The sequence below is a fragment of the Capsella rubella genome, unplaced genomic scaffold (assembly GCF_000375325.1).
Source record: "Capsella rubella cultivar Monte Gargano unplaced genomic scaffold, Caprub1_0 scaffold_1, whole genome shotgun sequence".
Lineage (NCBI taxonomy): Eukaryota > Viridiplantae > Streptophyta > Magnoliopsida > Brassicales > Brassicaceae > Capsella > Capsella rubella.
The window spans coordinates 984,084-999,657 of NW_006238923.1; the positions used below are offsets into that span (position 1 = coordinate 984,084).

Sequence of the window (15,574 nt, forward strand, 5' to 3'; positions counted from 1 at the left end):
AATTTTACATAAGAAAGATTTTTGGCCGTTTTATGTTTGTATTAAACATGAAACAAGTTCTATAATAATGAATCTTTTTCCATTTTAATAAACTTGAGAATCAGGATACACAAGGCAATGTACTGCAAACTATATCAGTAAGTACTAAGAACACACAGGAAAATTTAGTACTGAATCAATTTACAGAGGTGATGTAGGTTCAAGCATTCATGAACATTCAGCTGCTTCTGCTTCAGATTTTTTTTACTGCTAACAACTACCTCATCTGACCAGCGGAGGCGCTGGTAGCTGCAGACACAGTTGGTCGAGCCATCATGGTTCTTCTCTCTGTTCTTTTAATCACTCTAAGATTGGGTGATTTTGGCTTTGTGGTCTCCTTGTTCGACCTGTGTGTTACATGAAGTTTTTTCATCAGTACGAGAGGATAAAAAGTAAAGAGAAGACATGGTTCAATGAAATCTGTATTGGAACTTACTTCTGAGGTAAGAAGGGTTTGTTGAAGTTAGGCACAGGTCTAGCATGAGGAACCATTGTCTTTCTCATTTGCTTCAGAGCTCTCTCTTCTTCCACCTGACAAATTTGAATTTTGGCTGGTATTATCTATCTTTGTCCAAGGTTTATAAGGTATCCATGCGAGTTACGGGTGTATTAACTAATGCATACCATTTTTGCAGCTTCACTCTCTTCACGGTATCTCTTGTACTGATTCTCCTTCTCTTTGATCTGTTTCCAAATAGAACAGACATTCATCAGTTTCAGAGGTTATTGAAGCATTCTTTTGTCTGCTGAAATGACTGAACTGAAAACCTTACCTTGTGATCAAAGTCTGCTCGCTCAACAGCTCGATGCTCTACATGAAGATTGAACTCCTGAATTTCTGTGAGGGGCATTCGTACTTTCTCTGGAACAGGGATTGGGTCCCTATGATCATCAAAGCAAACTGTGAGCATTTTGAAAACGTTAATAAAGTATCTGGAGATGAACAAATAGTAAAGGTCACTTACTCTTTTATAACTGGTTGTGCTTTGAAGAGCCTCTTCTGGGCTTCTTCTCTCTCCATTCTCCTCCTTTCTTCCATTTCTCTTCGCAGTTCCTCTTCGTGCCTTACTAGACTCTCTAACTGGAACGGTTCTGGTTGTGTGCATTGTTTAGGTTCTGGTTTTGGTGGTACCTGAGAGTTGGAACACGTAAAGATTTGTCAACACCATTCATCTCTTTCGCAACTCAAAAAGAAAAGGAAGGAAAACTTGAAGTTTAGGATGTGCATACCACTGGATAATCCGTCGTGTAAGGATATGGGTTTGCTTTTGGAACTCTTGCCTTTTCATCTCCTAATTTTTTATGTATGAGCTCCATAAAAAATTTCTTCTCTTTCTCAGCGCCTCGTTCCTGATTTCCACAAAGTAGTTTTAAACTAACGGTCAGTAAAGATTGGTATCAAGTCACTTTTGACGTTAGAGAGGTTGTTCGTCGTTCACATACTTCTGTCCTAAGATTGAAGGGGTTTGGAGCAGTGTTCCTTGGTAGAGGCTTTTCATGGCAAGATTCGGAGTTCAATGAGAGCTGACAAGAAGAAGTTGTGTCAAACATTCAGTGAAAAGAAGACTTGCATAGAGCGGGTTCTGTTAATTGAAATATACCTTGTCGAATATATCCAAGACAGAATCTGGTCGTGATATCCTCTCATCTGTGGCAAAGTGAAACTCATGAGGTATCGTTATGTGCTTCTTGGTGTTACAAAAGATGCCCATTTCTCCTTTACTTTCAAATATCTGGGTGATTTGATGTTCCAAGTTAGATTAAGAGAGAGGATAAATGAAATAAACAGTGTTAAACTACACGTCTTTAGTAGTACCTTTTTGTTCAAAGGTTTTGCTTTGAATTTTGGTGCCTTCTCTAGTTCCTCTTGCTCAAGTTCTGCAGTAGTTTTTACTTTAGTAGGACGAGCTCTTAGCATTGTTTGCAGCACAGGGCTCTTTGGTTCAGTAAGGTGAGGCCTCCGATCATTATGCTGCGTTTGAGGAAAAGAGGCATATCAGATGGCATGAAAACAACCAACCAAGCGTGTTTCAACTTTTATGGGGGGTGAGAAAAAACACTTTACCAGCCTAGAAACTTCCGTTGAAACTATTGAAGATGTCTCTGCATGCTGGTTAGCCCTTGCCATTGTTTGTAGATGAAATTCCTGCAACAGTAAGAAAATGAGATCCTTGTAGATAATAACATATTCATACAGCTGTGAGTCGGTTCTTAAGTGATGATGGGGTTATCTACCTGAAATTCTGGCAGATGTGGTGTACTTCTTTGTGGCGCAGGCAAAGCTGGAGCTGCCAAAATCTGCATCAAATCACAGAACGCCTTAATTTTGCTTCTTCTTTTTTTTTTTCTCAAGTACAGATATACCTTTGCTGAAACTAGATGCATTATTACCTTCTTGTTTACAGGACGAGCTTTAAACTTCGGAATCTTTGCCAACATCTCTTCCTCAAGTTCTGCACTGCTCTTAATTCTCAAAGGACGAGCTCGTTGAGATGTCACAAATTCAGGCTCCTTCGGTCTTGTCAGTGTCAGCTTAGGTCGATTCTGGACAAGGAAAAAAACAGTACCATCCTGGAATTTAGTCAAAGAGATTCCAAGAGATAAAAAGACATGAGATAAGTAAAAGGAAGTGGAGAGTTTCGATTCTTTATTACCTGCAGAAGAGAAGTGTTGGCGTGAGGCAATGACAAGTCTCGGGTGCTTGTTTGGAACTTCTTCATCAGTTCAGCAGTTGAAACAAAAGGTGCAATTTTCTCACGGACATAAACCTTGAGAAATGAAAACAAGAGTTGAGAGGGTGTCTGACTATAAATTTATACAAGCAGTCCTGTTGCAAAACGTACCTTTCTATTCTCCTTTGGAGTGTACTTAGTGACTGAAGGACATACGTTGAAACCGGTGTTTACAAGACCTTCTCTTGTCTTGTGGAGCAGAGTTGTTGGTTTTGGATTAAGAATCTACATAAATTAATGGAGAAGAAGCTTCAGTCATGAAAGTGAGATATGGAATGAAGGTTGCTGATTTTGAACAATTTTCCTCACCTGTCTTGATTTTCCATCATCTAGCTTTTGCCTCTTGATAGCTTGATTTTCCTGAATCAGATTGGTAGTGCTAACCATGTTTCTAACACTCGTTTCCCTGCAGTGAAGAATCAGCACGCATTGAAGCAGTCAACACACACACACACGAAACAATTACAAGAGGAACGTGAAACCAGATTTATATATCAGAATGGTGATTAAGAATGTCAGCTACCTTTTCACACTTTTCTGATGACTGCCTTTGGCTTGAGACAACTGTGACTGGTTTTTTGGTCTAAGTGCAGAAGGATTCTTCAGCAGACTAGCTATCTTTCTAGCAGTTTGCTGCTTCTTAAGGTCCATCGACTTGCCTCCTTGCGAGAACTGCAGTGGTGGTTTGGGTGTGCAAGCAGGAGGTATATTCTCCTTGTCTTCAATCTGCTCAGTCGTCGCATTACTGTTGAATGGACAAGAAGAAAAGAAAGAGCATTAGAAGTGCCTCTCGGCTCACTTAACAGCGGTACAATCTCCACAGAGAACGAGAAAGAACCTGGCGTCGGCTGTCTTGTTGTTGACCTCTGCGACCTTGGAACTGTCATGAGACGGCTTAATTGCGCTTGTATCAGTAGGAGCTAGTGGTTCTGAGGGCTCTTTATCCTGCATCAATCAGAATGATTAAAAAGGTTAATATTTTGATGCGTGTAATGGATAAAGCAGTGTTGATTGAAAGTAAGAAACAAAACCTTGAGCGGTTTCTCTTCCTCCTCTTCTTCATTGAAGTTGCACATGGTCTCTACTTTGAATGATCTCCTTGCTTTGATCCTAGGAACCGAAGCTGCAGATAGAAAAGACCAAATCAAACCTTTGAAATTGAGAGATTACAAGAGTCAACACAAAATCCTAATTTCTCTTCTCAGAATAGAAATCAGTAAACCCTAATTTCACAAATCAGAAACTGAAATCAGAGATCTGGAATAAACAATAGTATCACCCAAATCGTGCCGAAACCAATTAACCCTAACAACGCAATTCGTAACTTGTCCTAACTCAGATCAGAAACAATAAACCCTAATAATAACGAAATTGAAATCTATACAGGAGAGAAGACGATGGAAAAGAAAAAGAGAAGAAAGAAACGAACGAGAAGGGGCGCAGCTTAACGCAGAATGAAACCAAAGCTCTGCTCGGCGAGACTCATCTTCAGTCTCTCCGTTAATGAAATCAAACCAACGAGGCGCTAAGAACTCATACGTCTCATCAATCATCGTCGTCACAACACTACTAGCAATTGATTCATCCGCCGGAACCGCCGTTGCTTCCATACTAAAATCACAGAACTAGGAGAGAGAGGAGCGGGGGAATTAAGGGTTTTTTTTTTTCTTGGTTCCTTGGATTACAGAGGGAATGTAATAACTCTGTGGTGGTAGATCAGAATAAAAGAAGAAGAAGGAAATCGCTAACGGTCATATAAAGTTTGAACATATGGGCTTCCTCTCACTTACTTACTCTTAACGGCCTTTTTTTTCCTTTTTTTTTCTCTTCTTTGTTCTGTGTATCCGTATCTTGTTGTCTCTAACGGCTATATTTCTCTCACGCGCATCTCTCTTTTTTTTTTTTATTGCCCATCTTTGGAAACGGTGTCGTTTCGAAGTTTTTACATTTTGATCAACTGAACAACTGTCGTTTTCTCCCTAGTTTGGACGACGTCGTTTCTTCTTCACCAATTAAGAATATATTTTGTTTTTGTTACAAATCATTAAAGATTTATTTCTACTTCGATTAGCATGTGTAATACAAAAAAAAATGTTACAGAAAACTAACTACTATACGTAGACAACATTACGTTAGAAAAATAAATAAAAATTATCAAACGTAGACAAACTTAGCTAAAAGATTTGGATATTATAGTGTCTTTTTTTTTTCCCAGCAACCTATAGCTAGTGAAATTGTGTGTATATATATAATTGGTTACTTTTTATTTTTTTGGTAACCATATATATAAATGGTTACTATTTAGGAATTTTGCTGATATACACATACTTGTCCTATGGTATATCTTTTTTAATTTTTGTCAGAGTTGCACCTTCTCAAATCGAATCTGATGGCCTAGGGTGTCGTCATCACTCATCAGTAGAAAAGAAACAAAAAAAGTTATATCCAAATGGGTTGAATTAACCCATTTACCAATTAAATTCGATGGACCAAATGAATATGCGGATCAATACACCTAGTTTATATATTTGTAACGAACAGTTTAAACCCATCATAGATCGTTATCAATTATCATTGTATATTTGTAATACAAATCATCATCGTCATCGATCATACCATCACTAACCTACCATAACCACGATCATAATTCATAAAGTTAACAGAAAGACAAAATTAAAACAATCAGCATAATAAACCCTCGAAAGAGAGTCCAGTCATCCACGTATACCACACATACATACAAAACTTGTTTGAATTCACAACAATTCCACATTTTCCATTTAGAGGATCGGAGGACCTAATTACGTCTAATAGTCCTCTTCTTCGTTCGTTTTTGCTATTACTTCCAAAATATAATTAATTAGTACACATGACTTATATACTCCTAAACTTTGAAATCGGGGGATGCCGAATTTACCACATTGATTATGTTCACATGATCCTTTCGGTACACACTTTTATAGTGGTTTCTAAAAATATAACTACTTTCTTTTCCAATATGACTATGGGTTTGAATTGTTGCTAGTTAGTTTGTATAAAGAAATGAGAACAAATAAAGAGCGTGTTTTATTTATATGAAATGGGTCATTTCAATTTTCAGATGACTAAAGCTAACTAAGTCATGACTCATTACTAGAAACTCACAAAAAAAAAAACTTATATGTTTTAATCAAGGTTAAGTTATGCAATTAATATAAAATAAATGTAAATACTTAAGAATTTTTGTTGTCTTGATGAAGAATGGATCGGACCACATTTTATTGTGTAGATAAAGATTTTATTTCTATTTTATAAAGAGTTATATGGTTTGAGTTTATCAAAGTGCGAATGTTTTTTTTTAAAGTGCGAATGTTGTAAACGTCCACACCACCATACGATATTCAATTATTTTGAAGTTTGATGGAAAAAAAAAAATAGAAAAAACAAGGACAACGTTTACTATAAATAACCCTAGCTAGTCATAGTAGTTCTTCGTCTTTCCCTATCACAGTTAAAAGGAAATTATCATCCAACTCTCTTTTCTCTCTCAAGAAAAATCAGAAACACACAATGGCGACTTCGCAAGACTCAAACCCACAAATCCCAGAAGATGCTGAAGTCACGGCACCAACCCTATCATCACTAACACACGTCCCGACAAATCTTGAAGAAAAGGCTGTTCCAGTCCCGTCGCCGAAGATGGACATGTTATCGGAGACACCAAAGAATCCTGGCGATCGTCAAATCTCACCGTCAGCCGAGACCCAGGAGTCGCTGAAGATGATGGAAGACGTGACTCGCAAGTCGTCTGAAATTCACGGAATGCTGCCGTCTGTGGACTCGTGGGGTATGATAGAGAAGACTGGTGATACAGACTCGCAGTCGCAAGGATCCAGCAACAAACTTCCAGTCTCAACCTTTCCAAGGCTCGTCTTGAAGAGAATTCCAAACCCGTTGGTTCCAGTTATCCATGACGCTGAAGCTGAACAGCCACCCAATGACCCAACGGAAAGGGCTCTGAACTCTAAGTTTATATGTGCTTGAGAAATATAAGAACAACCTTTCTTATTGATTTAGAAAACTACTCAAAAACTAAATCTCTCTCAAGTCTTGTGAAACATCTCTTCACAAGCTTAGTATTTATAGAACCAAGACAACACCTTAATCCTAATTAGATTAGGAAAACAACACAAAGCCTTATCTAAATAACTTGCCCTTATCTAGATCATGTTTGTGAATCCCTTGACTTGCTCCCCAAGTCACTTGGAATTATCCAATATTCACCCCCGTAATTCCAACACGAACTCCGGGACGCTTGATCTCTTCAACTCCAATTAGACTCCTCATTTCCTTGAACTTGTATCTCCCTAAAGGCTTGGTTAGTATGTCCGCCTTCTGCTCTTCACCCGGTACATGATCCACTTCGATTTGATCATTCTCCACACACTCACGAATAAAATGATACTTTGCAAGTATGTGCTTTGTCCTCCCATGAAACACCGGATTCTTTGTAAGCGCTATGGCTGCTTTGTTGTCGATCAAAAGCATGACCTTCTCGCCTTCTATGCTTAATATCTCTCCCAACAACTCCTTAAGCCATATAGCTTGCTTTGCTGCTTCTGTAGCGGCAATAAACTCAGCCTCACACGATGACAACGCCACGGTGGGCTGTTTTTGCGACGTCCAAGTGATCGGTGATGAACCGTAATAGAACACATGCCCCGAAGTACTTCTACCATTGTCAATGTCGATATTGTGACTACTATCACTATATCCAATGACTTTGCGTGACCCATCTCTCTTGAAAAATAAGCCAAAGTTAGTAGTTCCTTTTAAGTACCTTAAAACATGCTTGATAGCTTGTCCATGAGACTCTCTCGGACTTTGCATATAACGACTTAGAACTTCAACTGCAAATGACAAATCCGGTCTTGTATGAATAAGATATCTTAGACACCCTATGGTTCTCCTATACTTCGTGGCATCAACCTCCTTCTCATGTTCTGCCTTTGACAAATTTAAACCCGACTCCATTGGTGCATGAGTCAAGTTACACGCTTCCATCTTAGCATCAACTAGAATTCCTTGAGCGTATGCTTCTTGTTTGATTCTAATTCCATCTGCTCCTTGAATCACTTCTATGCCGAGATAGTACGTTAGCTTTCCAAGATCCGACATCTCAAACTTTGTCGACATATCATTTTTGAATCGTTTCATGACCTTAAGAGAAGTACCGGTCACAAACAAATCATCAACGTAGATAGCCACAATCAAGATGTCCTTATCTTCATTCTTACGATATACCGAGGGTTCCTTTAAGCACTTCTTAAAGTTCATCTCCTTTAGGACTTGATCAAGCTTAATATTCCAAGCTCTAGGAGCTTGACGTAGACCATACAACTCCTTGTAAAGCCTATAAACTCGATCCTCTTTTCCTTTCTTCTTAAAACCTTCCGGTTGTATTACGTAAACTAACTCCTTTAGTTCACCGTTTAAGAAAGCAGTCTTCACGTCTAGGTGATGTATTTCCCAACCTCTTGTTGCTGCAAGGGCTATGAGAAGGCGTATAGTTTCTAGTCGTGCTACCGGAGCAAACACTTCTTCGAAATCTATGCCTTGTTGCTGTACATAGCCTTTTGCCACAAGTCTGGCCTTATACTTGCTCACCGATCCGTCCGCTTTCCTTTTAACCTTGTAAACCCATCTTACTCCTATAGGTTTAACGCCTTCTGGTTTGTTGACAAGCTCCCACGTCTTGTTCTTTTCAATAGAATCAATCTCAGCCTTCATTGCATTAACCCACTCTTTAATGTTTTCAGCTTCAAGAAAGTTCTCGGGTTCACCGTCTATGGTAAGAAACAATCTTCCACTTTCTTGTTCTGCAAGTAAAACATAATCGTTAAGATAATTTGGCTTAATTATCACACGACCTGATCTTGTCACCAAAGGTTGATTCCCAGCTTGTTGATTCACGTCATTATTTTCTTCATTTTGTATGTTTTCTTTTTCCTCCTCCTCATCTTGGTTGTCTTGGTTTATAGCTTCTTGATCTGGTTCTTGTTGGACATTTTCGTGATCACCCTCATGATCTTCTCCATCTTCTATAACACCATCTTGAGGAAGCTTAAACATACCCGGTTCTCCATCGGATTCCTTTGTGATAGATGACCAGTCCCAAGCTTTCTTCTCGTCAAAGACCACATCTCTACTAACGATTACCTTCTTTGTAACCGGATCATAGAGTCTATAAGCTTTGGAACCCGGTTCTGTTCCAAGATTGATCACTTTCTTTGATCTATCATCAAGCTTCTTGATATGAGGCCCATTGATCTTTGCATAAGCAACACATCCAAAAACCCTCAAATGTTCGATGTGAGGTTTCCGGCATGTGAAGCTCTCGTAAGGAGTTTGACCATTTAAAGCTTTTGTGGGCACACAGTTGATGAGATAGGTTGAATGACGTACAGCTTCTCCCCACATATCATTCGGAACCTTCATCGCCTTCATCAAGCTTCTTGTCATCTCCATCAAGGTACAGTTTCTTCTTTCAACCACACCATTTTGCTGTGGCGTGTATGGTGCGGTTAAGTGACGTTTGACTCCATTCTCTTCACAAAACCGATTGAACTCAGCCGAGGTAAACTCTCCCCCCCTATCGGTTCGAAACGTCTTGATGGCCAAACCGGTTTGTTTTTCAACAACACCTTTAAAACGCTTAAATCGATCAAACGCTTCACTCTTTTCTCGTAGTAACATCGTCCACATGTACCTAGAGAAATCATCAATCAAGACAAAAACATAACGATTGTTAGCTGGTGTTGGTGGTGAAATCGGACCACACAAATCTCCATGGATCAACTCCAATGCTTGTGATGCACGAAAACTGGTTTTAGTCGGGAAAGAGCTTCTTGTTTGTTTCCCGGCTAAGCACACCTCGCATACATCCTTCTCATGTATCACTTTCGGCATTCCCACAACCATCTCCTTTTGTACCATGTTATTCATAACACCAAAGCTCACATGTCCCAGCCGAGCATGCCATCTCCATGTAGTTTCATCACCATCGAGTTGTAAACACATAGGAGAATTACTAATTTCCATGGGTGTTTTATAGAGACGATTTGGTGATCTTGTGATTCTTACAAGCAGCCTTCCACACGGGTCTTTTAATGTCAAGAAGTCTCCTCGCATGAGAACTTCACACCCGGCTTCAGTTGCTTGTCCAAGACTCAATATGTTGTGTTTTAGGCTGGGAATATAGTAAATTTCTTTGAGTGCTCTCACCTCCCCTGTCTTGCACACAAAGTTAATTGTACCCTTCCCAACAATGTCAACATAAGAGCCATCACCAAATCTTACTTTCCCTTTAACTCTCTCATCTAAACTACAAAAGTAGCTCTTGTTCCCCGACATGTGGTTACTTGCTCCGTTATCCAAATACCAAACACTTGCATCGCCTTTGTTGATATCAAAATTCTTTGGAATCACTTTGTCTTCGTTTAAGAACACCACCTCATGAACGTAGAGAGCATCGGCCTCATGTGTCTCGTTTAAGTTGGCTTGTTGATGTTGCGTTTGTTTGTTGGGACAATTGTTTGCATAATGTCCCGGTTTATCACATCTCCAACAAATTATTTTGGATAGATCTTTCTTAGGTTTTGGATTCTCCGTGGTTTCTTCTCCTTGGTTTTGGTTTTGGCCATTAGATCTCCCTCGACCACTGCCTCTACCGCCTCTTCCACCTCTTCCTCTACCTCTAGATCCTCCGCGAGACCCACCATGGCCTCCACGATTGTTAGATGTGTTTGTAAACATCAGTTTACCTTGATCGTCACTACTTCTGGTCGCCTTTGTAACTCGATCTTCATAAGCTTTGATTCTTCCCACGATATCTTCAAAGCTTGTTGTGTTTAAGTCAAGAACTTGCTCAAGGGAAGCGACAATGTGAATGAACCTCTCCGGAAGTCCTGCTAAAAACTGTTTCACTAGCTTTACTTCATCAAGGGTTTCTCCTAGTGAAGCGGATTGAGCTGCAAGGCCTGACATCTTCCCTGCAAACTCGTCTACCGATTCAGCATCTCCCATGTGAAGTCGATCGAGTTCTGCCTTGAGAGTCTGGAGCCTTGCGTCTTTCACACGGTCTGCTCCTTGGTGACGAGACTTAACAGCTTCCCACATGTTCTTTGCCGAGTTTTGATCTCCAATATGTAAGATCAAAGTCTCAGGAATTGATTGAAACAATAGAGCGGTTGCCACATCGTTCTTCTTAACGTCCTCAGAACCGGGTTCTATTGTTTCCCATACTTCGCTGACTCGAAGTAACACCTTCATCCTCATTGCCCAAACCGTGTAGTTCGTTGCCGTTAACATTGGACAATGAATTGATGGTGAGCTAAGGTCCTTGGTGCGAGGTTGCGGATTGTTGTCTCTCATCTTGGTGACAAAGCTTTGTGATCAAGTCTCCTTCTTGATCAAAAGAGAACCTTGCTCTAATACCAAATCTAAGTTTATATGTGCTTGAGAAATATAAGAACAACCTTTCTTATTGATTTAGAAAACTACTCAAAAACTAAATCTCTCTCAAGTCTTGTGAAACATCTCTTCACAAGCTTAGTATTTATAGAACCAAGACAACACCTTAGTCCTAATTAGATTAGGAAAACAACACAAAGCCTTATCTAAATAACTTGCCCTTATCTAGATCATGTTTGTGAATCCCTTGACTTGCTCCCCAAGTCACTTGGAATTATCCAACATGAACTTGGCAGTTCGAGCTCATGAGTTTCTCCGATGGGCTATCAGTAGCACGATACTCTTCGTGCCCATACAATAAATACCTCATCGAATCCCAGAAGGATCAGAAAAAACCAACAGGTGGTGGTTTCTCTCCACACCAACTTCTTTCCATCATCAAAACAAGTCTCATAAAGTTGCTCTGCGGATTTGACATTTATCTCGCGTACCCCTTCTTTGTCTTGCTTGTTGCATACGGAACTTTACATCTCATCGCCTCCTATGTATCTAAGCCCACTTCGGCTAGAAATTTGGAATGGCTTAGTCTATTTTGTGGGTTTCTGGCTCTAGGAGTGGTTATCTACTTTACTGGCCCGTGGGTTTTTGCTGTCTCGTTCACAACCGGTGTAATAGTGATCATCCTAAGCATTGAAGGTGTACAACGCTGGTGTACCAGATGTTGCCGCCGAGAGGATGACGTGGAAGCGGCAATAGTAGTGATCTAGATCATGTTTATAATTTATAGCTTGGTGGTTAATTATGTGTTTACGTACGTACGGTCAGCTATATATACCCTATATACGTTTGTCTCCTTGTCGTTTGGATCTACGACAGTACCAGAATCTTAATTTGAACAAAATATTAATTCCTTCTTTATTTTGATGAAAATTTTAAAATAACACTTGGAGATTATGGTATTTGGAAGAAAGAAAAACCTAACTTGCTTTCAGGGTTGAATTGTAATTGACATTCTAAATCAATTTGCGCTAAAAAAAATATAAAATATAGGTATGTTGAGATTCTTTAGAATTGGTAGGTTCTCAATAACATATCGTATCACGGTATCAATAATCAACTTTAAGGCGCAACGAGAATGATGAGGCCTTAATACTTTTCAGATTTCATGTGGCAAGCTACTATACAGAACCCTAAATGCAGATTCTATTGCATCCAAAAAATCACATTCAACAATTACGCTTCTTCTGCTTGAAATGAAAGCATTGTCTACGAACAACAGATTTCTTCTTCCTCTCTCTTTCAAGACTTTATTACAACCACGTCCTAGCTCTAACCCAATCTGGCAAAAGTTATATATCAGTGACGACTTTGCGATTTTTTCTTAGCATTTAATTTGGCTCTAGACAGTGTTTTACAGTTGGCTAAGCATTTCACTTTCATAAGCTTGTTGCTCAATAGTCAAAATTTGATTTGATTATTAGTACAGGTGTTTAAATCATACTTAGTTTACAATTTTGTGAATCAGAGATTTGTGAATCAGAGATTTGTGGAATATTTGTTCTTATACTTCTATTTCTAGCAGTGCTCACATTAATTTAATTTCTACTTCTTTCTTAATTTGATCTGTTTCGTCTCTAGCTACTCACATTGAAAAAAAAGAAGAGGTTTATTATGTTGATCTGGATCCTAAACAAGTGGTTGAAATAAAGGGTCATACTCTTGTAGGTGGTCGTATGCAATTACAGCAAGAAATATAAAGAGACACCAAAGCCCAAATACTACCCCAACATATATATTGATAAAAATCATAACATTATCGATGGGTGTCGCTAATATGAGGGGGAGTAGGAGGATAAATGCCCCAAAATTGCCGGAATATTCCACAACCATGGCTTCCAACGGCTTGTTAGACTGTCTGAACTTGATTTCAAATATGAACCCAAAGATGTACATCATGAAGATCCCAGATACATAGCCAAACACGTCGTCATAAAAGCCATAATTATAGATAATATGAACATTTATCAAGGTGTATGCAATGATAATCAGGGAATGCATCACTATTGAGTACACTCCTCCCGTGAACACCCTGCCATATATAGAGTAGTATATAATGAGAGTCATGCTTGGCAAATCATAAGTATAAATATAAATTCACTAATCTAAAACATTATTATAGAGTATATATATGATTAATATACTAAGTATCTAGATATCTTTGTAAAGAAATGAGTCGACTGTTTTAGTAAAACACAAACACTCACATGAAAATAAATCGAAGTCTGCGGTTGACTATGTCTCGTCTACTATCGGTGTCATCCATCTGCAATATATATATCAAATTTAGTCTCAAAAGAGAAAAAATCATATGGGTTTACAATATTTTTTCATTAGAACACTTGTCTTCAGTTTGAATATGAAACGTAGATATCACTAATGAAATTATAGTGTTTGTAATTTACTTACAGAAATATATTATAAACCAGCAAAAAAGGGACATGCCTTGCCCAAAAGAAATAAAAACATGGGAGATCAGTCTTAGCTAAGATGAGCAGTGCTGGTGCATTTGGTTATGAAACCCACAATTAAACGACACCAGCTATAAGACAAGTTTTCTCAATAATCACCTTGATCGATCAATCTATATGTTTTCGTTTCTAAATAAAAATACCAAAAAGACCAAACAGAAAGATGTACGTACGTATATTCAACAAAAAAGAAGAAGATAGAGGCATTGGTGAAATTGGCTCAAACCTCACCGATGCAGTTTATTAGTGACAACGGCGTAAAAATGGTATTGGTGACGAAGACTCAAAGACTAGAGAAGGTGAGGTTGACAGAGCTATATAACTATTGTACTAAAAATATTTATGTTAACTGGCTAATAATGATGGCATATTTATATGTATCTAATACTTGTTGGAAATATCCTGCACTACAAATTAAATAAAAACAGGTAATATGCCTTTGTATGCCTACATATATTTACATATGCATCTATATGTCTAATTCAAAAGTCAAAATATAGATATTAATTAATATAGTTTAACATATGTAAGATGTAAAATTTATTATTGAAATATGGAATTAGTAAATTACCCCCTCCAAATTGGGAAACCGATCAAATAGTTTTGTTTTAAGTTTAATTTTTGGTTAAAAATATTTAATCAGTTAATTAAGTAATTTATAATTACAGGAATTCTTTTTTAAAAAGATACAATATAAAAATCTAACAAAATTGACTAAACATAAATATATTTTTCTTTAAAAATATAATGATTAGCATATCAATAAAAATATAATGATTAGCATATCAATAAAATATTTAAGATCTCTTAGTATACATAGAATGATTCATACCTAATTTTGTAAAATTATAGTAAAAATCATTAAAAGAAATTAGCAAAATATAGTGAGTAATCATATCAAAAAAACAAATTTTATGATAATACTGGGTAGATTTCATGGGCCGGGGAAAAATAACTATAATATCCATGTATGAAAAACCAATCTCGCAATTACATTTTCTGAAAAACACTCCGAAGAGAAGAAAGAAAACAATTTATGTGAATTATGTGTAATACATCCAAAAGTTTTTCTAGTTTGTTCAAGAAAAAAATCCAAAAAGTTTTATTTTTGATACTATATATAAATTTGTGGTTCATGTTCTTGCATTTTTCAAGAAAACAATACCTTTTGAAAACTAAATTAAAAAAAAAAAAGATTTTCATATATATAACGTCGAAATATCGGGTACAAGATGAATCTAAACAACCAAATCGTTCAATGTAGAACACTTGAGCAGAAATTGAGAGAAGCTCTGGATTATGTGGAACAATGACGTACGTACGGACATCCCCCACAGTTTAGATACCAAGAATGAAAATAACAGTCCAAAAACATTGAACTTACTCAAAAACCTTAAACTAGCTATAACGTTTTGGAAATAAGAAAAACGATGTTGCCGTCGAGATAATGTTTTTTTTTTCTAATTTGTCGTTTATTCTCTAAATGTAAATTACCGCTTTCATTTTGTATATTTGTTCTTTGTCGTGATTCTATCCAATTCCAAATGAAAACACATATTCGGACTTGATTTATTCTTTAAATTCAATTTGGGCATAATAGTTTTTATAAAGTATCAATTTTATGATGAGTTGAAGTCTTGTGAAGGTAGAAACCAAAAATGTCTTTGCTTCCATCCGTTCAGAGCCACGCAACCAATGGAAAACGTGACACTTGTACATACACATGCACCAGTTTTTGTTAGATACATTACTAGAAAAGAAAAAATATTAAAATTAAATCACTTGTTATCCCCTGATAATTGGCGTACAAAATAGAAAAACGTA

The 15,574-nt window shown here is 37.6% G+C and overlaps 1 protein-coding gene and 1 long non-coding RNA gene across 3 annotated transcripts; both read right to left on the minus strand.

Moving 5' to 3' along the window:
- Nucleotides 1–62: 62 nt before the first annotated feature.
- On the minus strand, nt 63–4,458 carry LOC17900557 (protein TPX2). The gene is made up of 19 exons (XM_006303849.2): nt 4,201–4,458; nt 3,803–3,894; nt 3,610–3,716; nt 3,295–3,516; nt 3,081–3,177; nt 2,883–2,996; nt 2,694–2,807; nt 2,431–2,583; nt 2,275–2,337; nt 2,105–2,185; nt 1,856–2,011; nt 1,641–1,772; nt 1,483–1,563; nt 1,270–1,389; nt 1,005–1,171; nt 813–921; nt 664–723; nt 476–570; nt 63–386 (listed from the first exon to the last, which is right to left on the minus strand). The coding sequence occupies exons 1-19, from the start codon at nt 4,379–4,381 to the stop codon at nt 257–259; spliced, it is 2,274 nt and encodes a 757-aa protein (XP_006303911.1). The 5' UTR covers nt 4,382–4,458; the 3' UTR covers nt 63–256.
- An 8,411-nt stretch (nt 4,459–12,869) lies between these two features.
- On the minus strand, nt 12,870–14,120 carry LOC111828674. Of its 2 annotated transcripts, none has more exons than XR_002832475.1 (3): nt 13,982–14,120; nt 13,487–13,545; nt 12,870–13,311 (listed from the first exon to the last, which is right to left on the minus strand). It is a non-coding gene; the product is annotated as an uncharacterized LOC111828674 (long non-coding RNA). The 2 variants fall into 2 exon arrangements; XR_002832476.1 differs by having other exon boundaries at nt 13,924–13,992.
- Between the last annotated feature and the right edge of the window lie 1,454 nt (nt 14,121–15,574).

Excerpts from the sequence above, each read along its gene's own strand:
- LOC17900557 (XM_006303849.2), bottom strand. The coding sequence starts at position 4,381 with ATGGAAGCAACGGCGGTTCCGGCGGATGAATCAATTGCTAGTAGTGTT. Across the intron at positions 3,178-3,294 it reads CATCAGAAAAGTGTGAAAAG|GGAAACGAGTGTTAGAAACA; the intron begins GTAGCTGACATT and ends TCTTCACTGCAG. Across the intron at positions 1,564-1,640 it reads TCTTGGATATATTCGACAAG|CTCTCATTGAACTCCGAATC; the intron begins GTATATTTCAAT and ends TCTTCTTGTCAG.